Genomic DNA, 25945 nt, shown 5'->3' on the forward strand with positions numbered 1-25945 from the left:
TCCCTCAAGAGAGTCAATGGCACCTCCCAGCTTGGTATCGTCAGCAAAGATGCTGATGGTGCATTCAACTCCTGCAGCCAGATCCCTGATGAATATATTGGTCAGGACCGGCTGTAGAACCGAGCCCTGAGGAACGGCGCTGGTGACCATCAGCCAGGTGTAGCCCCATTCACTACAACCCTGTGAGCTCTGCTCTTCAGCCAGTTCTTCACCCAGCGCACCGTGAACCTGCTCATCCCACAGCTGGACAACTTGTCCAGAAGGATGCTGTGAGGAACAGTGTCAAAAGCCTTACTAAAATCCAGAAAAACTACACCCACCACCTGGGTGACCTTATCACAGAAGGATATCAAATCAGTTCAGTGGGATTTTCTTTCCCTTGGTGATCCCATGCTGCCCCCATGCTGACTGTGCCCGATGATGGCATTATTCTTTAAACGTCTTTCAACAGTACTGAGTATAATCTCCATAATTTTTCCAGGAACTGGGGTTGGACTAGCAGTTCCCTGGGTCTCCCCCCCTGCCCTTTCTGTACATTGGAATACCGTCACCGAGCTTCCAGTCAGCCCAGACCTCCCCAGACTCCCAAGACCTTTGGCAGATGATAGAGAAGGGTCCTGCCATAACGTCTGCTGGCTCCTTCAGCACTCTGGGGTGAATCCCATCCCGTCAGGCCTCACGGACTTGTGAGCATTCAGCTGATACAGCTGGCCCCTTACAATTTCAGCATCCACAAATGAAAAGTCACTGTTCCCACATCTAGAACTTCATGGGAAATACGAATTCTAAGGCAAAATTTAATTCTTAAAGGAACAGGCAAGAATAGCACGTGTACTCACTGGTATTCGCAAGGCCCCAAGGAAGCTGATGGCTGATGTCCCATGTCTACCTTCCCCAGTGACCACAGTGCTGGAGTTCAGTGACACGCTGCAATTTTCACTGTCAAGTAAATGCTGCATCTCTGGATCCTGAAATTTCCCCCAGCAAGACCATACAAAAAAAGAAAGGAATAATGCATCAAAACACATATCAAGGAATCAAATAATTCCAAAATATTTTTTAGACACTGTATCCATTTTATCACAGAAAGTTAAAGCCTTTAAAAATCTCTTGATTTGGATATACAGAGTATATAGAGTAGAGAGCATATACAGAATATCAGGTGAAGCATGCCTGGTTGCTTATGCCTGAGTGCATAAACTCTGTTATGGAATCAGTTTCTGTTCTATTGCAGAACAATTTCAAGTTGCAAAAACCACGTATTAGAGTACAATTCAATGCAATAAAACAATTTCCAGTCTCCCCATACCCCACCACATAAATGCAGTCTAATTAAAACTGACAGTCTACTGAGTACTGCAACACATTTATGTATGAAAGCGTGTATTACCTTCTTTCTGCACAAATATTAAGTCCCTTTTTCAGACACTGTAACATCACCTTATCCACTGATTTAAATACAGGCCATCTTTCCAAGTGAATTATAGATACTGAGTGCTTTATGTTAAGAAATCGCTTATTTTTTCGTGTGTTGCATTTGAGCATTGCAATCCACAAATGATAAAAGCCTGGAGTTTACCCATACTACCTAAATTGTGAATTCTGAGTTCTTTTTTAGCACTAGGAAGGAATTTACTCTAATAATTCCACTGGCTGCTAAGAATACTTGTGCAACAAGTTATTGCTTAACAAAAACATGCCACCAAAGTCTAGCTGTGAGGATATCTTGCTATTTTTATCCATCAACCACAATGAAGTGAACTCTCCAAGTAGAACAGGAAATTTATATCTTACAGCTGTACACAGAAAAAAATATTTCAAGTATAAATAGTCCTCAGAACTTCTTTTCCAACTCGGAAAAAGTATGGGATGTATGTATCCTCACTTTCACCTGCTCACTGAGAAGCTTATTTAGCTGCATACTTTTACTAGCTATAGATCTATTTTACATACTGTTGTCTTTCTCCCAATTTGCATTCATTTGAATAAAGACTTAGTGAAGAATTAAGCCTCAAATACATATTTGTCTGTAGGTCAGTAAGGATATTATACCAGGCCACTCTGTTTCCAGTAGTTATTACAAAGATGAAAACTTTCTGATTAATATTTGGTAAGCTGACAGAGGAAGAAAGAAAAAAAAAAATCAAGTGCTGGACAAATTAATTTCTGCTATTTTATACTCAGTGATTCTAAATAAATTCTGTTCTTAAAAACCTTCATTTAGGAGAAGACACTAGGGAATAATGTGGGCACCTGAGCCCAGACATTTAGCATAATTTTAGAAGCTACCATGCAGCATCCAAAATATTTGTACAGGATTGGTAGATAGGATGCAGGATTTACAGGAGACCCTGCACCCTGATGAAACATCAACTAGAAGACAGGAAAAACATCTAGGAACGTCTGACATGGCACCATAAACCTATGTTATGGCACATGAGTCACTCCATCTTAAGTACTCATCTTCTGAATTACTGGGGCAACTTCCAGATTTCAATGATTTTAACAGTAACAATTTAAACCATCAGCTATTAAAACTTTAAGAAAAAAAGGGGGTGGTGGTGGTGGTGGAAAAGAAGGGCTTAAACAGTGCATCTTAAGTGAGTATCTCCTGCACAATTTGCACAGCAAAATTAACCAGGATTGTCTGAGGTAATGCTGCTCATTTCTAAGACAGTTAGCTTTAGGCCTATTTAAGAAGAGTGGGTTAAACATTGAAGTGGAAGTGACCAAAGTCCAAATAACTTATTTAGCAACTCATGCTGGAAACTTTTCTCAACAATATGGGATTTTTATGCTGCACATAGCTGAATGATAAATAAACACAGCAGTTTGTGCTTGGCAGAAATAATATTGTTCAGCCTTGCCAGCTTGTCACACTGTGATTAGGCATATGGCACACTCTTGATCTCTGGGGAGGGATTCATTATCCCTCAATTTTGTGTAATTTTTAAGAGGCCAACCTTACATAAGCAGTAATGAACACACAGAGGTATTCAGGTCACACAGCAAAAACCACATTCTGCTTTCAATCACTGCATATCCTGAATATTTGCTTTCTTTTTACATTCATTGAAGAGGTCATGGAAAAAAAATCAGTAAAAGCTGCCATTCCAGTGTGGTTGGAGACCAGCTCATAAATGCAAAACATCTGCTGTTTGTACAGGCACAAAAGCTGACTGCAATAACCAGCTCAGCACAACTGTAACACAACCACTGTAAAAAGGAAAGATACTCAACCCCACTTTGACAGGAAAAAGATTATCTTCTGTCACTGTCAGAAAATCAGGGGGTCTCAGATAGTGACAGACAAGGATTTTTAATTTTTTATTAATTTCTTTTTAACCCTTTTTAGGACTCCATATTACAAACATATAAGCCAGCTGGCAGGGTGGAGGCAGGGGGAGAACACTGACAGCATCACCAGCAAGTGCCCTCATGCTTTGTTGTCCGTGTTGTGCCTCTTCCCTGCTCACAAGGGACCACCAGCCAGTGTGAGAGGGGGTCCATTTTCCTTGCCCACTTGCTATGCAGACTCTTTGCACAGGCTGACAGTAGAGGTACTAGCAGAGCCAGGAGAGAAATTTTGGCTACTAATTTGCTGACTATATTTTTAGCTGTCCTCAGGACTTGTCTAAAGAGAACTGCTGATAATTCTTGTATCTTCTCTCCTTATCTTCCAGCCGGTTGTGAAACAATATTGCCAAAAGGTTTCTGGGCCGGAGAATGCTCTTGGGCAGCTCAAAATGAACATTAATAAACTCAGTTCTGAGGGGGTTTAGGCTGGACTGATCGAAAGAAAGAGTTAAAAGTTTTCTTATCAAATTATCAATATTTCAATCAAAATATCTATATTAAATTATCAAAAATGTCAAAATCTCTTCAACAACATTGATTATTATACCCTGTGAATGCTGATTATTATTTTATAGGCAAAGGCTGAAAAGAACAGGAAGTTTCTATTTTCCTGTAAAAGTCTGAAAGAAGTTAAAAAGAAGACGTTATCATCTCAGGATATGACATGACAAGTATACTGAATACAAATAAAAAATTTCAAATGGATATTTTCAGTTAATGTCCATCACAAGATAAAATGTCTTTCTGTTCACAAATGAACGAATCCAGAATTCAGTTTCCAGTGAGAATTACCAGCACTTACAGTTACAAGTTTTAAGCAAGATTTTTGTGAACAACTGCTCATATTTAGAACTCTCCATCTCCATGTATACTCTTGTAAGTACATACACCTATTACATTAAAAAGGAAGAGAAGGGAGACTGCAAGGTCAGGACAAACACAATATGAGTAGTTTAAAGACTTCAAATGGGCTATTTTTAAAATATTGCGCAGTGCATTACTTTTGCTGGAATTGTATGAATATCACAAGATAAGACCAACTGAGTAAGCATGCTCTCCTACTCACCTCAGTTTGCAGTATTTATGTTAGATACTGCTTAGCTCCCTCATTTGAATTTTTCATTTGTGCATGAAGATGGAAGTAGATTTCAGCACCATAAAAGGAAGAGCAATCTTTACCAATAACAAATCTACTATAATTATTCCATGTGAGCTTTAGGAAGTTTTCTATACAATTTTACAATAATATGTTACATTTTACCTGAGGTTTGCTGGTTTCCTTAGCATTTAAAGTTGTCATCTGGACTCTGAATCGAGATGCACCATTCAGAAAGGTTTTAGAACTCTGAAAAACACAAAACAAAAAAAACCCCATACTTCTGTTGCTTGTTTTTTAAAGGATTACGTTAGTGTCGGTCATTTCTCTGCAATAGAAGTCTTTGTGTATTGTAACATAAACATAACATAACCCCAAATGGAGCATCTTTAATTTAATGACTGTATTTTGGGTTTCTAAAGTTCTTATGCAGACCTATGGCAACATACATAACACGCAGTCACAAATTTATTTGGAGGCTAACTTCACACTGGTTTTATATAGAAGCAGCACACTGAATTCAGAGCAGTCATGCCATTCTTAAAATCTTTAGCTGTTTTTTCCTTTACTGAACTTTCACTGACATTGCAAAGAATTTTTTTCATAAGCAGATAATCCTAATAGCAACTACAGATGTTTATTTGTTTCAGGAAAACTTTGATTCTTCATTTCCCTGTCTCTTTAAGATAAAAGTTTTTCCCTTTAGCTTATTCTCACTATATTCTTCTAACCCAGAGATAGACTATGCTCTCGTGAGCAGGAGGGTTAATGAAGAGTCTGAGCATCTCCAGCATGCCCAGTACAAAAAGTGAGGTGACAAGCTGTATCTTCAGGCCCCAGACAGACCTGCTTTTTACACGTACTTATGAGTGCATTAGTGTATCCAAAATGGCATTCATTGGAAAACATCATTGTGAGATCTTTGTCTAAAATGATTTACCAAGGATATTAAGGTTTGTCCACCAAATTAAACATACAGCTTTGAAGCAGGTTTGCAGCTAGGTACCGACAAACTATTGTTAATACCACAAGAGGCACAATGCACTCCTCAGGGATGAGATGTTTAAGTGTCTAATTGTACTCCAGACACGACATTAAGAAAACAAAATAAAACTAAAACCCCCAAACCTTGCCCCAAATAAACCGCCGCCCCCCGTCCCCCGTCCCAAACCCACCACCACAAATAAAAAAAGAATGTTCATCCTCACTGAACATTTTAATTCAAAATTAATCTCTAGGTAATTCTTCCCCAACGAAAATACAAGGGTATGTATTGCAGTATTCTTTAGACAAACTGCCATATATCAGCCAAATCCTTCTAAAGAAGGCAAAAAACTTCTGAGGATAAACTAAAGTATTTCTGCTGCTCAGTGCAGAGCTGAGGCACAAGCAGTCTTGGGCATGCATTCCCCAAAATAAACAAAAAACACTGAAAGCCCCAGGGTCTAATAAAACAGATTTTTAAATTTTATCTTACAGAAAATTAGGGTCTTGTCAAAAAAGTGTTTTACGATAACCTATGGGGAAGAAAATCCATTATGCAGAGACAAATTATCTATATCTCTATTCAGCAGCTCAGCAGAGAAAAAAACGAAAGACTTTTCCATTTCAGTGTCAAAAATAAGATCTGCTGTGGTAAGGAGGAAATGTCTGGGGAAAAGGACTAGACTGAGAGGCTGCACATTTAATACTTAGACTTCTTTCTCCTTTTCTGAAGATAAAAACTGCAGCCTGGTATCTTTTAAGTGCACAAGCACTTTGCCACAGGAGTTTAACAGAACCAAGTTTCCTGGAAATGCAAAGTCAGGTTACAGAAAGTTCCTAGAACATAAAGACAGGTCTGTGTGAACATGCTGCAACTAACGTGTTTAGCTATAGCAAAAAAAGGTACAGGGAGAAAAGATGAGAAGCAATAAAACCAGTTCTAAATCATCACATTTCACAAACACCTTTAAATCTACTCTAACTTTCATCATGAAAGTGCACTATTGCTTAATAAAGCACACTGACTTCTCACTTGTGTTTGTCATGGGTATAGCCTTTTTGAAAGTCACAGATTAAGCCTCCAATGCTAGCATTTACAAGTACTTTATTGTACTCAAATATTTGTTTTGAAACAAATTTCAGATTCATAAATCAGAGCCAAGGTGAAAACAAGAAAATGAAGCACAGCCCAAGAAGTTGGTGAATAAAGAATAAAACCTACACATTCAAGGCTCTGCATCTTTCCCTCTGTCTGGGCTTCTGGACAACTCATTTAAATCAGATTACTCACCACTACAAACTCTGTAGAAATACTGGGCTCACGATCATGCTGCAAATAAACAGTAGACTGCATTCATCCAAGATAGTGATAGCACACAGAGATTAATCTGATCTATAAATCTTAACATAAATCTACCCTAAGTCCTTCCCTCACGTTCAGCATTTATTTTAGTCGTGCTTAAATTTAACTGGCCTCATTTTTCCACGATGAGGTTTGGCTTTTGGCACCAGCTAGCAGAGCTGCCTGCACCAAGACACCTGCCCAAAGTGACCTACTACAGCCTTACGAGCAAAGCAAGCGTGTATGGTTTTTTAGTGTCTTAGAAAAAACATTTCTAATTATTTGAAAACACACACAGGTTGTTCAGGTTGTCATTGAAATGACTGAGCAAAAAAAGACAACTAGTATTTTATGCCTGCCGGCAAATTCTACACCCCTTGTACAACATGGCTGAAATGTTTTGTTCCCGGTAATAACACAGTCTACTTGTGTTATGATTGTCTATTGTGTTATGAAAGGTCTATAAACCTTTCCTCGATTTGCAATCATTTTACTTTAAAGTCAAACATTGTCAGTACCACATCTGCATTTGTAGAAGATCTTCTTGAACTTCTATTTTTAACTTACTAATTTCCTTAACTTCTAAAACCACCCTCCCCACAGTGAACAGCAGCTGTGAGACTTATTCACTAAGGATTTAGAATCCATTGTACTTTGCAGACCACACAGGTCTGAAGAGAGGTATTTGAGCAACCCAAATGGCATATGGCTTCCCAAGACAATGGCAAATCTTGATCTGAGGAGGGTGGGAAGCCCCTCTATAAACCTCCTGCAAGACAAACCTTCTCCCTTCCACAAGCAGATGTGGGTATATGGAATAGGGAACTAAGAAGTGATGCCTTTTGCCATGGAGAGCAAGATTTCCAGAGCAAGAGAAGGTCAAATGCATCCCTACACAACGAGACTACACCTGGAGCAGTGATCTTGTTCGTACCCTAGAGAAGATTAGGCCAAATACTAGCCTTTTTCTGGACTGGGGGAAAGGGTGTTGAATGGAAGGGGAAAACAGCTCCGAAAATACTAAATTTTTGTTAACAATATCATGGCAAGTAGATATTGAATGTCAAATTTTTCCATACTGGCTCCTTGAAAGACATGAGCAACATACTGTGCAGAACTCTTTAGTTATGCTTTCCAGTAAGTGTTTGAAACAAATAACAAACATTTTACTTCCATAAAGCTTAACAGCAAATTCTGTAAACATTATGCTCTAGGTATTATAAACAGCAGCTGAAACGTTCATGGGAGCATTTCTGAACTAAGTAAAATCTACGGGAAAAAAATACCTCCTGTTAGGAGTCTCTAAGAGTCAAAATATTCTCATACTTGACAGAAGTTACCTTTAAGAAATGAAAGAGGATTAAGTGAAAAATACAGAGCACGTTGTAAGCACACCTTATCTCACAATAACAGACTAGAACAGGAATTCCACAGACCATTAAAAGCATTCAGTAGCTTCATCAGGAATACTTCATATGAGGAGAAAAAAATCCATTAACTGGTAAAGAAGAGATAAAACAGACCAGAAAAGCTGTCTTCAGTTACTATTCAAGAAAAAGAGAGCATTTAAAATTTTAAGAAGCCATCTATCTGAAACTATTGGGTGGGTGGTAAAAAAACAGCAATCATCCCCATACAATCTACCTGCGAGACTTGCAACTAAAATTTATAGTTCATGTACACCTACATGTGCAGACATCTCCAGGTATAACCCCCTAGCACTGGAAAATATATGTGGGATTCCCTTGGGACCTTCCCTCTGACACTTTCTGCAATAGCTCTGATTTGCCCTCACATACAGGAAACCTTAAAGACCAACCAAATCCTACTACTCTTCCACAGAACTAGTTGAAAATGTGGTGAACCTGATTGCCCACAGGTCCATGGGAACCAAAGGGGAAAGAGCCAAGAGCAACATGCTGATCCAGGTTTTGGTTAGAGACAAACAGGTACCAGAGTCTTACAGAACACGAAACAGAGAGGAACCTGCAAACACACTCCTAAACAAAACTGGGCTACAAATGACATTCTGTTACAAGAAGTTATACACATCCACATCTAGTCTTCCTAATGTTCTTTATTTTTTTCCCTTTCCTTGCTTTTTCTTTTTCTCTCCTTCTGTTTGGATTGCCTTCCTCCTTTTGGGTCATAGCTACATGAGGCAAAAATGGAATCATTTTCTCACATAGTAGCTAAAGCTTTCTAAGGCATATCTTTTTACCACTGACATGGCTTTCTACTTTACTTAATTCTGAGTACATAAAATGTCTTATGAATTTTTGTTTCAGAAGTGCTGGGCAAACATCTTGATACCTGAGCTTAAGGACTTCTAACCTACTTTTAAAGTAGTGTTTGAACAACTCTATACAAATAACACAAAACTTTCCTTATAGAAACAATTTTAAAATTTAAATTTATGAGTTTTGCTGCCACAATGGCACAAGGAAGTATATATGCAAAGCTCAGCAGCTCAAAGAAAGCTTAGACATTTGCACACACAAACACTTCAACCCTGTTTCAACAATGCCTTAAGCAGTCAATCTCTGCTGATGGATTTTCAAACTCGAGTCGAGTCAGATTTTCCCTTGTGATCCAGGCAGTGTCCCACAGTTTGTGTGTGATAGCATGCTTACAGCTAAAGTGAAGTTCACTTGATAAAATAGCAAGATCCACTGCCTTGATGCCAGTAAAACGTGATCCATGCATTCTAAAAACTCACTGTATATTAAAAAAAATCATCTATGTATAATCAGCACCTCCATCCCTGAAGACTTGAAAATTTGACAGGCAAACCCTAAGCAATTTGATTCTCTGTCAAACTTAGACCTGCTACAGAGTGTAGGACCATACAATGTCCAGAGGTCCCGCCCCTTTCAACTTAAATTATTCTATGATGCCACAAAAACTGAAGTGTTGATTCATCATGTGACCCATACCTCTAAGCACAGATTATTTCTCTCTCCTTTTCGCAGCTCTTTAATGTCAGTTTTGGTTAAATAAAGGCCGTATTATATCATGATTAAACTCACGATCACAGACTGACTGTTTGTTACAATCTCTTCACCTCAGCTTTATATCTGTCCCATGCTTCCTCTCTTCCCTAGCCATGTGCTCCTATTGTCCTTCCCTCTATCAAAAGAAACATCCCACCTTCCATCCCCAAGCCCATAGATGAATGGTTTGTTGACACTACATCACCAAAAAGGCTGTTCGCTCTTTCTGCAGTGCCTAATACAGGGTTCTCAAACAGTGACACCATTCACAGGACATGGTTTGCAGCTATCTCATTATACCATACCTAAGCAAGGAAGGTAACAGGCAGGAGATAAGTCAAAATGCTCTGAAGATCCCCAGGAAGACTGAAGGAAAGCAAGAAAACTCAAAAAAAAAGATGAACAGTTTTTACTTGATTTGCTGTAGTAAGAGCAACTATTCCAAAACTTTAGTTAAAACAAACTCATTCACCTCTTGATTCACATTGCTTTGATAGAAAGTAAGCTACTAGTCCACCAGTGAAGCACAGAAGACCAATCTTTCCCTCAAGTACAAGGTCAGTTACAACAGCCTGACATGAAAGGGCCACACAGATCATAATAAATGTGTATTAGGAGGCAAAAACCAAAATAGAAAAAGCATTCACTTACGCTGGATGGTGTGCAGGAGCAACTTACATCTTTAGGATCTGAAATACAATACCACACATAGTTAATAGTGAAAACAAACATAATGAACATAATTTAAAACACCAGTAGTGTAATTTACCAACAATAAACCAACAGAACAACTAACACAGAAGTAGTCCTGGTAGACATGTGTAACTGTAGCTTCAGAGAAAAACGAAAGGGTGCTCCATGGTACCCTTCCCATCCCATGGCCACATTAAGTGCTATTCTGGCAGTCCAGCCCACTACAGCATTCTAGTCACATCTGCAGAACTTTTTACTTCCTGAGATGGGACAGGTACAGTAAAATAAGCATTTATCCTAATATTTCTGAGTCTACACAGGGACAAGATGAGGCATTCCTGTTTTATTTCTAATTTAAAGTACAAAACTTGCTCTATCAGCTGACTTCTGTATTTCATAGCACTGAATATGAATAGCATGGGTTGAACAGTAGCACAGACATATACACTGCAGCCAGGTGGGCTAAGATAGACTTGAACAATTTACAAAGACAGGGAACTAACAACAGTGCAGTGGGCTGAATTCTGTAGTTTTACTCTCCCAGGTATGCCAGAGTCTGAGTGTATAAACTCTTTAGACATACACAGGTTCTTCTCTATCTAGTGTTCTAGGAAGAAGTTCTTTAACTATTGGCACAGCTTGAGGAATATACTTCACACTGGGTCATTTTGCTTAAACAGCTGGTGTTCCTCACCCATAATGAACTATCTCACCCATAATGGTTCTATCTCATTAAAGCACTTACGTTCAATAAGAAACAGGAAACAAACAATCCCCATCACAGCAATGATAACACCAGGCATCACGAAGGACAGACCCCAGCATGTAGACACCCAATAAGCAGCAATTAAGGATCCCAAGATATTTCCCACTGAAGTGTGTGAATTCCAGATTCCCATGATCAAACCTCTCCTGCATTTAAAACAAACACACAAACATTTCTTACTACTCCAACTATAAGCATTACTATCTTGAGAAAACTGTATCAAAAATGACTGTTCACCTGTGATGTTCATGAAATATTTACTGTTCTTTAAATGACAACTTTTTATGCTAGTCTTTCATCTGGCAATTTCAAGGCACCTAAATATTAATAGAAATGTTCTAAATACTTCTCTCTGTGTGACAGAACTCATCCTGCATTTAATGGTATCACTAGGGCTTGCCTATTTCCAGGTAAGAGTTTGTTAGATAAAAAGAAGTATGCAGATATTGAGTAGTATGTGTATGCCAAGTCTGACACTTCTGGGAATGCAAGTCCTCCTGCAGACATGCTGCACCCATAAGGTAACGCTTTCAGGGTATGTAAGACTTATCATGCAGAAGAAAACAATCTGTACAGGACAGGTAGAGCAAATTCAGTATTTTCTGATTACATTCTGGATTTGCTAGGCACTAGTAGAAGTTAACACCTGCACAAGCTTTGCTGAAGGCTACATCAAACTGCTGTCTTCCTGGAAATCCCAGATTAGAGCTGCTGCAGAATAGCTCCAGCTGAGCCACTGTAAACCACAAAAGTCCTACTGAAGTCATGACAATTAGCAGGTTTGGGTTTTTTCCTTGTAAGTCATAGGAAAACTGCTTTGCCTTCAGCAGGGGTTTACCTGAAGCAACCTAATTTGAACTAAATCAAATCTTCCTTTGGCTGAAGACAAGATCTAAAGGGTCTGTTCATGTTTCACAGAATTTGTAGCAAAAAACCTCCAAGAACTGGATCACTGACATTCAAACCAGAGTCCTGTCCACCGGTCCACTATGCAGCCTCCTAAAAACTAAAGGCTGTTGCTTTTGCACAAAGCAAAATCTGAATAAACGTATCTGTTTTGCACACACTTGCCAATTTTGTTCAGTATTGTATGACTGTTATCATTCTCTGCATAGAACCATAGAATCATTTAGTTTGGAAAAGACCTTTAGATTATCAAGTCCAACAATTAACCCTGGACTGCCAAGTCCACCACTAAACCATGTCCCTAAGTGACACATCTATGCATTTTTTAACCACCTCCAGGCATGGCGATTCCACCACCTCCCTGAGCAACCCATTCCAATGCTTGACAGCCCTTTCAGTGAAGAAATTTTTTGTAATACCCAATCTAAACCTCCCCTGGTGTAACTTGAAGCCATCTCCTCTTATTCTGTTGCTTGTTACTTGGGAGAGGAGACTGACACCCACCTTGCTACAACATCCTTTCAGATAGTTGTAGAGACCAGTAATGTCCTCCCCTGAGTCTTCTCCTCTCCAGGCTCAACTACGCCCATTTCCTTCAGATTATCCTCACAAGGCTTCTGCTCCAGACCCTTCAGCAGCTTCACTACCCTTCTCCGCACCTGTTCCAGCACCTCAATGCCCCTCTTGCAGTGAGGGGCCCAAAACTGCACACAGTATTCAAGGTGCAGCCTCACCAGTGCTGTGTACAGGGGGACAATCACTTCCCTTGTCCTGCTGGCCACACTTTTAGACACAAGCCAGGATGCTGTTGGCCTTTTTGGCCACCTGAGCACACTGATGCCTCACGTTCAGCAGGTCATCAACCAACATCCCCAGGTCCTTTTCCACTTGGGCAGCTTTCCAGCCACTCTTCCCCAAGCCTGTAGCACTGCGTGGGGTTGTTGTGACCCAAGTGCAGGACCCAGCACTTCTCCCTGTTGAAACTCATACAGTTGGCCTTGGCCCACTGGTCTAGCCTGGCCAGATCCCCCTGCAGGGCCTTCATACACTCAAGCAGACCAACACTCCCCCTCAACTTGGTGGTGTCTGCAAATTTACTGAGGGTGCACTTGATCCCCTTATCCAGATTGTCAATAAAGATAATAAACAGGACGAGCCCCCAGTACTGAGCCCAGGGGAACACCATGTGTGACCAGTCACCAGTTGGACAAAACTCCATTCACCACCACTGCTTGGGCTCAGCTGTCCAGTCAGCTTTTTACACAGTGTAAAATACACCATAAGCAGCCAGAAATGCTGCTGAATGTTCCATTTTGCAACATTCACCTAAAAGGTGGCAGCAACTATGGAAAACTAGTTTGAGCCTATTACTTCTTAGCTATCCTGTGATTTTATACAGAAAGCATATACATAATTTTTATATGTCCTTCTTTTGAACTGATTGACAATAATGTTCATTCAATGGTATGTATCTAGAATGGATGGCACTACAGTAGCATTACTATATGCTACATGCACCAACCATTATTAAAGCAAATGGATTTAGCATGCAACTCTTGCAAAATTCATGGAAAATCCTGTATGGTATGACAAAATAAATGTTATGAGTGATCTCTATGCAGGATTAAGGGGAAAAAAAAAAAAAAAAAGATGATTTAAAGTGACAAAGAGAAAGATTAAATCAGTTGGCAGATGTATTTTCTTTTTTAATTACATTTTCAAATTTTTAAATTTTTTTGTGTGTGTTAGAAAAAAGACAATAGACAAAAAGATACTTTTAGAGTTACACCCAGACAACTGCTTTGAAACACAAATGAAAACAAAGGAAATTCCATATTAAAATGGCATAACAACAGCCTTTATTAAAAGTGGGTTTAGATTGTTAGCATTTGCAAGAATTATTCTTAATTCAATTCTGAAATTTTTCACCTGAAAAATTAAGCATCACACTAAAGAGCTACCACAGAACACTGTTTTGACATGAGGGAGAATATTTCAAACCGATGTATAAACTACTAATCAGTGTAACAAATGGAACTCCTCTCAAAGATCTACCTAACTGCTTGTTTCATCCCCCCAAAAATACTGAAGAAAAAAAAAAAAAAAAGATATTTACATTGACTATATCATATTACAGCCCAGAATGTATTGATTTGTACTTCCAAAACTTTGGATTGCATATTATTTACCTTCCTTTTCCAAACCAGTTGCCAATACATGTAACGACACTCGGCCAGCCAGTAGTTTGCACCAACCCATTAGCTATCTGAAAGTATATAAAAATAATAATAAATAACCATACCCTATAATAAATCAGGTTCCTACACGATTCCTGCCAAGTGCTGCATAGGGAAGAGGAAGCCTACACAAATGCTTTGAATCTAGAAACTGAGCAGGGGGTTTTGAAAGCGTTATTTTTCAAGAATAAACAATTGATGATGTTTTGTGGAGATTCTTCCCTCTGCCTACATCTCTCTAATTATTTTATGACTTAAACCACAAAAGATTGTAATTCAATCACATGCTTACCAAAATCACATGGCACTGAACTGAACAGAGAAATTAACTGCCTACACTTAAACAGAAGCATATTGGAACATACAGCAAAGCATGTTTGCAATCAAACAAAGCAGAAAAAAAAATTAGGAGACCGGGTAAGTTTGAACATTAACTTTAAAATGCTTAACAGACACCTGTAAATAAACTGAGAGGAGAAACTTAACTTATTGTATTCAGGCTGAAGTAAGAACTATTTCACCCTTCATGTTGCACGGACCATAATGCTAACTCATCTCAACTCCTAAAACGCTCCCTAGCTAGAACTACATATTTACACAAAGATCACAATAAAATAATTCACATGTACAATGAGCATTTGAACACAAAATGAAACAACCTCGCTCTACCCAGCAAAAACCAATCAGGCTTGTGGCATGAGACCACCCTCAGTACTACAGGACCCACTGACCACACAACGCAGTGCAGCACTGGTAGAGATAGATAGCTTATCCCTACAGGAGCCAGCTCCTGTCTTAGAAACAGGTAAGAAGCCAAGAGCACTGCAGCAGTGACATAGTTAAGTGGATGATGTGGTGAAATGGTTATAAATGCTTGCAGTACCCAAGTTAGTATCACTGCATGCCATGTTGCACAATGCCAATCAAATGTGCCAGCAGTGAAAGCGCTACTGCAGTAACACAAAGGAGCAGTGCAAGGTGCAGACCTGTCCAAAATGACTCAGAAGTGCTAACAATATCTTGGTTCTGACCTAAATTCCATTTTAGGTCAACAGTAAATATTCTTGTGACACCTGATTAGATCTACAAGTGCTCTGAAAAATCCCACACAATGAATCTTGTTACAGAAGCTGCCTGTTCTCAGCCACACCAATGTGGGAGACTGTTCATCGTTAGCAGTATAAATGTAATTTTCCTGCAGAGAAAGTCAGGATGCATCACTCAGGTCTTGGCAGACTGACAAAAGTAAATAATTTGTTTTAAAACTTGCCCACATTTAAGCTTGCAAGGATTTGATCACTGACTTGACACAGACTGAAACACTTTAATTTGCTTTCAAAGATTTCTTCCACTAGAAAGAACATTTTTCAAAAATAAGCCTGGGGCTATCCACTCTATCATTTCTGCCTGTCATCAACAACAATGTATGCCAGCATTTACAGCCTCCCATCCAACCACTAATCACTGTTCACAACTGAAAAACTCCAATAAAACACTAAACAGCACCACAGAAATTCAAGAGTATCTAAATAACATCATGCCTACCTGGGCCATTATGTAAAACCACAGATTATGTATATTATAGAAATAACCCAATCCAAACATCGCAGTGAAGAGTCCGCTAGCAAGCATCCCAACTGTCAGATAGTACCGGATAGGTAGCCGTTCTCCTATTATTCCACTTGGAACGTGGAAGAAAATAAAAAGAAAAGCAGTAATTAAAAATTACATCATACCCCAGCCTTCACAAATAAAGAATATTTTGTGTTTACTTCTGGCTGAGGAGAAACTTATACTGGTAAATGCTGTTGTTCTTCACAGCAGCAAATGAGCAATTTTTAGCACTCAACAGAAAAAAACCAGCAAACATTTCATGTTCACTAATTGCCAAATGCCAACATCTGCACAGCTATCTTCCAGGGAGATACTCACCTGAAGTGCATTGGAAGTCATTTACTTACAGAGTCATTTTCTAAATGATCCATAAGGTGGGACAAGTCTCCAGCCATTTAAAGTGAGACTTGTGTCCCTTGCTAATGATTCTAGTTATGAAGGTTCTGGTTTTAGTCAGTAAAAAGAAGCATCTCCAAAGAGCAGCTAATATTGCACATTTTAAGATTGGTTTGGTATTATTTTTTTTAGGAGGTGTCTGCTTCTGTCCTTTGACTATAGGGAAAGCCAGGACAATCACTTTAGTCTACTTCTGGAATATATCTGTCCTCAGACTTTACCACCCAACTTGCAGAATATATTCCTTCACATTCCATATGAAGAAAAGACTGACTAGATTGCAAGTCAGAAAGCATTCTTGCACAAAGCAGTCAGGATGAGTGCAGCTAAGAAGCTTTCTATACACCAACAGGAATGGTACCACTGGGGACTCAGGATGATGATGTTTTTTCCTCAATAACCAAGTTCTTACTCTCTTCACCAGAAACTGCAGTAGGAAAGGACATTATCTTAGAAGCAGTGCAGCTCCACAAATTAACAGGAAAAGACAAAGCAGGTTTCCAAGAGCGCAGTTTACCTTAAATACATTCCAACTGCATATGCACACAAAAATGAGTAATCCAGTGCTCCCAGTAACTGTTTGTAGTTGTTCTTATCTAAGAATAATTTTCAAAACAAATTATCAGTTAAAGGTACCAATAACTTCCCAACCATTTTTGCATATGACAAGAAAAATGTTAGTGAATGTGCACTGACATTTAATTTTCAATAGGCACTTTTAGACACAAGCATGCATTTTGCAAAATATTTTATTTAATCAAAACAACAACCACTACAACTGACTCTTCTGCCTGTAACATATTAGTAAAATCTTGGTAGACCCATTTGAAAGTCTACCTTATTTAAAATATCATTTGAAAGAGAACATCAGTTATTAGCAACTTTTTGTTGTTAAATTTAATAATTAATAAAAAATAACCTTTTCTTATAGGTCCTTAGAGAAAAGAAGACCCAAACTTTAACGGTCTTTTTATTAGAAGTGGAAAGATGTGTTGCAAAAGTGTGAGGTCCTAACTGTCGAAATGGCTAAAAAAACCCATCATCATATAGGCTTTTAAGGAATCAACTTAATATATCTTTTTTAAATGGTTGCAGCCTTTTGAATTTCATTTTCCAACTAACTACTCATAAGGCATAGAGATAGAAGTCTTGTTTAATGAAAAAACAGGATTCTGCTCTGTACAGCAAATTACCATAATCACAGCTAAATAGGACTTGCAGTCAGGATGGAGGGAGCAGGGACTCCACCCGGATAGAAACACCAAGTTTAGTCTCAAGGGACCTGAGCTCATACGAAGAAAGACAGTTTGTGTATTTGCAAGGAGCCACAATTCCCATTGACTTTGAGAATAAAGTCACAGTTATGAAAGCATTCCTTCTTCCAGTGTTACTCCCAGCTTGCCAGCTATGTCGCCTGAAAAACAGAGCTGAAAGAACAAGTCTAGAGTGCCATTCCAAAGGGGTAGCTTTGCAACAACCTGTGCAGTGTATTCATGGAAAAAGGAGGACACTGGAGCTCAGAAGTCTCCATTAAGAAAGCTAACTAGTGTTTTAGACAAGCAAACCGTTTCCCCTTGGTCCAGGGACGAGAAACAGAAACGAAGCTTAACTGCATCCTGATACATTTGGAAACCTGTTGGACTAAATTTCAGTAGACCGATTACCTTGCAGCATGCAGTTAATACACAGAATTTCGTCCACAGAAAACCCAGAGCTCAGGCCTTTAATTACCTTTGAACAGAGTAGAACTTTTTTTTAATTGCTAATTAAATAATAATTAGAATGGGTGGCTAGATAGACCAGAGTGGAACGGCACACTGACAGAATGGACTATTCTACTTTGCTGATGTTCTTGGTAGTGACAAAAGCATCAAGGAATGATTCAAAAATCTCTATTAAATTCAAATACAGTTAAATTTAAATTTAATTGTAAGTAGGCAAATATTTTTTTTCTATGTAAGTGAAAGGCCAGGTTCATAAGCTATTCAGTAAGTAGTCAGCTCTATTCTGCAATAGTCACCCAAAAAGCAAGAAAAGTATTTTTTCTGGTAGGTAAGGACTCTGAAAAGTTCCAGTTTAGATAAACACCAAGTAACTTCATTTAAATGGTTGCTGAACCTTGAATTAAACCAGCAGAAAATTATGACTTATTTAATTCTTCACTGTTTTTTCCTTAATAGACATTCTAAAGACAAATTCCATTTTCTGACTGAAAACTGATCTCTTAAAACCATCTCATAGCTGTAAAACGTAAAATAATGTCAGTGACTAAGTAGAAAAGACATCATACAGTTAGTCACAACTTAACTTTCTTTGGAAAAATCAGTGAGAACACGGAAAACAAAACACACCTCCCATACATATCTCCTCACCTCCTGAATCCCTCCACACACGAGGAAGAAATAGCAAGAGGCATATAATCTCTTACCAAATGGCTCCCAACCACACTGAGATACATTAGATGGCTTTTTGACAGGCTGAATCTGCGCAGCATATTCTTTGTAAGAATCGTGTTCAACTTCATGTGAAGCAGCACAATGCTTATGTAGCTCTCCCTGATACAGAAAGGAAATTTGAAAATGGAAAATTCACTTCTGATTGTTAAACTCCATACAGCAACAAGTTTAACAATTCTTGCTTTACATAAACCTGTGTCAAACTCACTGAAATCAGTAGAATTCTTATCCATTATTAATTGCTTGGCGAAACCACCATTACACGAAAATGTAATTATGTGGGTCAAAACCACATGCTATAGTGAACCGGTGCTTCTAATGCTGCAGAATTTCAAAAGTCTTCACTAACGCCAAGCTACTTTGCCCATTGTTATTTATCAATATACAATACAGACCTCAAGAATTTAATTTGTGTTTGACAAATTATATAGGTTGAAGATTAACAAATCTAGGATTAGATAATATTTTGCCACCAGCTTCACTGGAAACAGAGTCCCAAGTGTACAGACAACTATGACTATAATGCTCAACAATACTCGAACAGTCTTGCAAATGCCAGTAGAATTTTATCAGTTACAAGCAATTTTTCTCAAACATATGAGTGTAAATCTGTAAACTCCTAAAATCTATAATTAATTAGATAAATTCACATGAATTATGTGTAGGCATGGCTGTTTCAAGTCTTAAACCCAAAGATTAGAGGTATATGCAATATTCTAGGTGTGGTCTCACCGAAGTTTATCAAGTAAACGTCACTATGTACTAGCTTTATCAGTTTTTCAGCTTTTGAACCATTCCAAGTTAAAGTTTAACACTGCCTTTCACAAAAGGAAATACCAAAAAACCGCAACTACTTCCGTGTTTGACAGGAACAGAAGGATGTTTAACAAGGATGCAACCTTGCTTACCTTAACTATACTAATAGGTTTCCTTGATAAATGGAAGCTGGCATACAAGAAGAAAGTGAGAGAGAAAATGAAGGCTCTATACCTACAATATAAAAAAACCAAACAACAGTATTTGAAAATTATTTTATTCAGATTTAATTTTAGCACTAAGTTACATAAAAACATTACAGAAGTCATTGGTAATCTTGGAATAGTGAAACCCAACTTTTTTTTTCATGTTCTCTAACAGTCTGTAGAACTACCCTAGCAGTTACGTTGTTTTGCAAAATCTGCTCAGATCTGTCTTTGGAAGGGAGTTTGGTAACACCCAGATATAGGCAGGACAGCATGCAGTACTCTGGTGTCCACGGAGCTGATCTGCCTTGTTTACAATCTTCCTTTGGGGGCTATTTTAAAGGCAGTTCAACATTAAACATACTGATAATGAGATTTCACATTTCACTGTCTCATCCAGTTTTCTGGTACAATTAGGACATAAATGATGGCTCTGTGAATTGCCAGTTTGGCTACTATGGGTTTTTTCTTTCCTTACTGCTTTTAGGATGTTGCTTTACTTTTGCTGGTAGCAACAGAAATCAGCCATTTCTAGAGATGGACAGGGATACAGACACTGACTGTGCATACTGTCAGCTAAAGCACATGAATGTAATTAACCAGCTTTGGGACTAGGAAGGAATTTTCCCCCGAGATCCTTGGATCTTTCTCTGCAGTTCATCTGAATTAAAAGGGCATCTCAATCTCCCTGTCACTGCAAGCGTTAAACAAAGATAACAATCTGATCTAGTCCATTTTCCACTACAGCACATTTCAGATTGTGCTTTTAACAATATGCAAAGTGTATCTACCACTTCCTTCTAGCCTGATCTTAAAATTAAACATCTGTAAATAAAAGTACATATATACGTATAAAGATCTGATGTCACACAGCCTACTATGGTCTCTAATTTTTCATTAACCTTTTTCAATAATTTTCTGCCTTATAAACTTTTACTAACAAGGGTCTTGTTTTATAGTTCTGGTATATTCACAGAGACATTAAAAAAAAATATCCTGTGAGTTGACTTATTCACTTAGGTAACTGAAAACGCCTCACCAGTGATAAAACTTAAATTACTTTGTCCTTGCTGCTCTACTAGAGAAACCATATGATAAAATTGCTCAAATGGGAAGTGCTTGGTCTTTCATTTGTTATTTTATTATCCACACACAACTGACTCAGTATTCCATCTCATTCAACTTCCTGAATTGGTTTTCCTAAAGCAGAGGTTTTGGGTTTGTTTTGGGATTTAGTTTTTTAAATACTACAGTAGCAAGAACTAGAACTGTCATGCTGCAAGTCTGTATTACACATCAAATTATGGGGGAGAAAACATACTTCTGGTTAAGAAAGCTAACCTCAAGCACCCCTCCCACCTAAAGAGTTTGTAAATTAAAATCTGAAATATATCCCTTCAAATATATATCTCACAAAGAAAAGGACAAAAGGTTTTATTCTCTAGCACACCTGACTTGCAAGGGTCTGTGTTCCCCTAACAAAGTATCTCACTTTTTAGGTGTCAGCAATATTTATTTATTATACAACTGGCTACATTTACTTGCTGTATATATTAAAAAACAAAAAAGTAAAAACAGAGCACAAACTCACATTGTCCAAAACAAAGATCACCACCATACTTCAAGACTTACCACTGATCTCGTGAAAATGAAGTGATGAAGCGAATGCCCGGAGGAAGCTGAGCCATCTACTCTACAGCTGGTATCAAATTTTAGGCGACACAATTATGTACTTATGACAACATTAACTGTTCTCCAGAATGTGTAACAAAGATCCTCCCAAAGCTGTGTGATGATAGGCTGTTAACGAATGTGGAAGATACGCTGCTGAGTAGATCTCCCTGTACCTTTTTTTTTTTATATACCTTCAGTTGTGACGTGGCGAATTCTTCACTCTGCCTTTGTTAACTGCTGATCTTCAAATAAGAGAAGCTGACAAGTAAATATTCTTATTGAGTTAGTGTAATATTTTCTAATCATAACATTTGAATCAGCAATTATCTATTTCAGAGACAAGTAATTACCACAACTAATCTTCTAGACATCAAAAATGTAATGGAGAATCTTAAGCCAATATAAATTGCAGCCTTTTCTCAATTTGATTACATATACTCTATTTTGAGAAGTCAGCATAGTATAAAGAGTGGGGACACAAGGGAAAGATGCACTTAGAACATGATCCAAAGCCAGCTGACTGACATCAAAACACTCTGCTTTTGTCCCTGAAAGACTACAAATAGGCAATCCCCCAGCTTACAAAGACATCTTAACACATCTGAAACATTCATGAGGTTGAAATTTGTTAAAAAAATTACTGTAGCGTTTTCAGCCCAGAGACTCTTCCAGCTAGAGAGTAGGTGCTGCTTAACAATACTGCCAGCAAGACTTGGCCAGCACGCCCTTTTCCAGCCCAACTTCCCTGTCCCAGTATCACTACTGCATAAAGCACCACATGATCAGAAAACTTAGAAAAGAAAAAAAGCTTTTTCACCACTTGAGCTCCCTACACCTGCTCATCCAGCACAAGGGAGAAGGCAGGCTCATGCACCTACAAGACATTCAGGGAAGAGAGACTGTGGCAGCATCAATCCACTTTGGTTTAAAATCTTGTAGAGTCCCTCCTGTTTGTTCAAATTTGGGCGGAAGCCCCTTAACAGATAAAGACACACGGTACCCTTTATTACAGGTACTGCAACAGGAACTAGCTGCATTGTTACTTCGCAGCAAATCTGAGCCAATGGTTGAGTAAAATGAGAAAAGCCACTCCAGGCAAGAGGTGTGACTGCAACTCATGCGTGCAAACCCAGCCTCCCTGCATGCTAACACTAGAGACACCCCAGCAGCCTGACAAATAACACACCACTGTCTGCACCATAACCCCTACCCTCCCCAGAGCCCAGCTACTGGGCTTAGCACTAGCACCAGCTGCTGCAACGCTCCTGATGGAAGCTGGTAGCATTCAGGACTAGCTCTCCTGGTAAACAGCAGGAGGTGAGCTAAAGCAAAATCACTTCTGAAGAAAACATACCTGCCAAGACCAAGGGTTTGTCTTAACCTGGGAATTTTAGAGGCTGCCACCGGGTAGGCAAAGGTGTGAGCCTCCCTCATGTTTATTGCCTCATCTTACTACAGAAATCAAAACTACTACTCCTCAGCCAGCTGAATGACAATACCAAACAGAACCTGCTGCGTCAAAGCCAGAACTTGAAAGCTTCACTACCCACGTAAGCTTTTTCCCCAGGAATGGAAGGAAAACTACCACCTCTTCACATAACAGGGTATCCCACCAAAACATCAAGTCTGCTCCTTTATGCTAACACATTTTTGTCATACCTTTATTTTTTTCACAGCGTCCTGGTTCAGCTTGACACCTCCCTCCCCTAAAAGTGAATTGACTTGCTAATCTCGTTCGGCACATTCCACCTCCCCCTGCCCTAAATCAGATAACTGTTGGCGCAATTAATCAGCAAAACCCATAATCATGGGGTTGCAGGTTAAAGGAAGTGCAACCCTACACTCTCCTCCCCTCTCCCACTCCCAGCGGCAGGTCCCTGCCTCCCTCTGTGTCAGACCTTGCAGTCATACTGCTATAGTTCAAGTGCTTGATCCATAAGAAAATAGAACATTAACTCACTCTGTGGCCAAAAAACTGCTAGGCAGGACGAATCCGAAGCAGCAGGAACATAAAGGCAGGGACTACAAGCAGGACTGCCCCTTACAGCCATGACTAGCTAGTTAGGCCAGCTGAACTCTTAATTTCAAATCAACAACTGCTTGTCAGTAATTTTGTGTTCGGCTGAAATGAGCTGTGGATAGCTTCTCCAGTGGGAGAAGAAAGGTAAGAAGAGAGGTGGGCACAAGCAGCACAGAGTAGGAGTGAATTTTTCTTCCACCAGTAACAGATCTATTTCAGGGTGATCCCAAACCCCGTTTCCCCTCTCTCACAGTTATCCCAAACACTGAAACTGTTATTTAACTGATCACACTAAGTGAGAGGACAGAAAAATCTACTGGGAAAAAACTGAGAGGCCAGCAAAAATCCGAGGTCATAAACCTCTTTAAACAGTTCCCTTAAAATATAATGGGACAAGGCAATTGTCATCATAGTAAAGTAATTGCTTAACAGGTTACTATTTAACAGCTTTAATATAAACAGAAAAGGACTTCACCCATCTTACAAGAGATTTCAATGCTAATTGCACATGCCCCACTGATCATATTCACAGCACCTCTTTAACAGTGTATCCTTGACATAAATCCAGAGTCACAAAGCCACAATACCCCAGCAAAGATGACTGGACTAGCAGCAGTGCTTAGAGAACTGCACCCTAATTCTATTTCAGGGGCTGATTTAATTTTCTCTACTGCAGACAGCAACCAGAGGTCTCATTTACTTGTCAACATTGCCTCTGTCCCCATATATGTGTAAGTTCCTCTGACATTCACGTGCCTTTAATAAACAAACAAAACTCCTTCCAGAAAAGCAAAGAAACTTGTGGCAATAAAACTTGTGGTAGCAGATTATAAAGATCACATCCTGCTGCAGATTAAACCACATTTTAAAACTAAGCTATTCTTCAGAAATGACATTAACAGGCTGCCACACACAAACGGTAATTTATAAACACATCCTTTATATTTCCATTTTATTATTGAAGCCCAAGATCAAACTCCAACTCAATCACTTGAACTGGTCTTATGTTCTTTCATTTTTGGCAACTATCTTACCTGACAGTGAAAACAAATACTTTGCTTCCTCCTTGCTGTGCTACAACGTATAAAGCAATATCCCGGTACTTACTCTGAATCCATATATACCTTCCAAACTTTGTATTGCTTCTTCAGGCTCCCGCTGCACTGGCTGAAATACAGCTCCCTCCCTGTTTCAGTAAAATACAGTAATTTGTGACTGGCCTTTAGCACTGCAAATACTGCGAAGCCTGGCTCAGCTGTGCTGCACGCTGGAGAGACAGCGCGAGGCTGCCTGGCCCCTGCCCCATCACGCACGGTCCCCCTGGAGGGCAGACATTAATTCTGCGTATGCAGAGACAGCGGGTAATGCAAGTGCTGCTCATCAGGATGCCCTTAAGGACTCGAAATGGCCTTTAGACACACGCAGATCAAATGCATACTGTGCTCGAATGCCCAGCAGCTCTGCACCTGAGCCATAAACTGCCAAATCCATCAGCTTCGGACCTTAAACGGCCATATTCCTGGCTCAACAACAGGGGGGGAGAGTCCTTGCGAACGCACAGCGAACCCGCGGCTGCGTCCCGGGACCCTGCGCCGCCAGCCGCGCCGCGCCGGGAGCCGCCGCCACACGGGACGGGTGGCCCAGCCGCAGCCCGGGCTGCCACCCAGCTCCTTCAGAGCCGAGCCCGGGCCGAGGGCAGCACACTCTCACGACAAGCACACGCCTCCCCTGGCGGGCCTTCCCCAGCGCTACCAGGTGCCGGTGGCCTCAGGAGCCGCTCGCCCCCCACGGGGAGGGTTCAGGCACCTCAGCGCCAGCCGCGGGCCGGCCCCTGCCCCCGGGTTACAGCCGCCCAGCGGCAGCCGCGCAACCCCCGGCGCTGCCCGCGACACGCAGGGGCGCCCCCAGAACAACGCCCCCGGGCCCGGGGCCTGACCCCGCCGGCGGGGGCGGGGGAAGGGGGTCTCGTAGCAACCCAAGACCATGAAGAAATCAAAGGAGGAAAGCAAAACAAGCGGAGAGCCGAAGGCGGCGGCGGCCGGGGAGGTGACCGCCCGAGCCCCGGCCGCACCGCAGCCGCCTTCCCAGCGCCTACCGGCGGGGAGCCGGGGCCGCCGCGCCCGCCGCACCCCCCGCCCGGCCACCGCTCCCGAGCAGCCCCGCGGCGGAAGGGGCCGCCGCCGCACAGGCGGGAAGCGGCGGCGACGCCCCCGCCCCGCCCCCGCCGCGAGCACGGCAGGTGCACGGCCGCCCCCCGCCCGCCGAGCCTACCCGCTGCCGCCACTGCCGCCGCTGCCGCCGGTGCTTCCTTCTTCCTGCCTGGCCTGCGCCGAGCCGAGCCGAGCGGCCGGGCGCGGCTGCGGGTCGCCGCCCGGCCGCGGGAGCTGCGCGGCGGGACCGGTCTGCCTGGGCCCCTCCCCACCGTGCCGTGGATGAGGAGGGCGCCCCG

At 40.5% G+C, this 25945-nt stretch overlaps 1 protein-coding gene across 10 annotated transcripts in view; it reads right to left on the minus strand.

Annotated features, from left to right (window-relative positions):
• Positions 1 to 25778, minus strand: part of SLC37A1 (solute carrier family 37 member 1) — a 43106-nt gene extending 17328 nt beyond the window's left edge. The window contains exons 1-13 of one of the 10 annotated variants that reach the window (XM_055801638.1): positions 25768 to 25778; positions 24604 to 24682; positions 21435 to 21602; positions 19749 to 19830; positions 18813 to 18939; positions 16902 to 16980; positions 15920 to 16055; positions 14327 to 14403; positions 11211 to 11377; positions 10424 to 10461; positions 6729 to 6767; positions 4619 to 4702; positions 840 to 968 (exon numbers count right to left, since the gene is read on the minus strand). In XM_055801638.1, the coding sequence (XP_055657613.1) occupies positions 840 to 968; positions 4619 to 4702; positions 6729 to 6767; positions 10424 to 10461; positions 11211 to 11377; positions 14327 to 14403; positions 15920 to 16055; positions 16902 to 16980; positions 18813 to 18939; positions 19749 to 19830; positions 21435 to 21490 (1014 nt within the window). In that variant the 5' untranslated portion in view covers positions 21491 to 21602; positions 24604 to 24682; positions 25768 to 25778. Of the gene's footprint in view, positions 1 to 839; positions 969 to 4618; positions 4703 to 6728; positions 6768 to 10423; positions 10462 to 11210; positions 11378 to 14326; positions 14404 to 15919; positions 16056 to 16901; positions 16981 to 18812; positions 18940 to 19748; positions 19831 to 21434; positions 21735 to 23135; positions 24576 to 24603; positions 25015 to 25767 lie in introns of those variants that run through there. The other 9 variants (XM_055801643.1, XM_055801641.1, XM_055801644.1 and 6 more) reach the window with 9 other exon arrangements.
• Positions 25779 to 25945: the final 167 nt, after the last annotated feature.

The sequence above is a fragment of the Falco peregrinus genome, chromosome 4 (genome assembly GCF_023634155.1).
Source record: "Falco peregrinus isolate bFalPer1 chromosome 4, bFalPer1.pri, whole genome shotgun sequence".
In the NCBI taxonomy this organism is placed as follows: domain Eukaryota; kingdom Metazoa; phylum Chordata; class Aves; order Falconiformes; family Falconidae; genus Falco; species Falco peregrinus.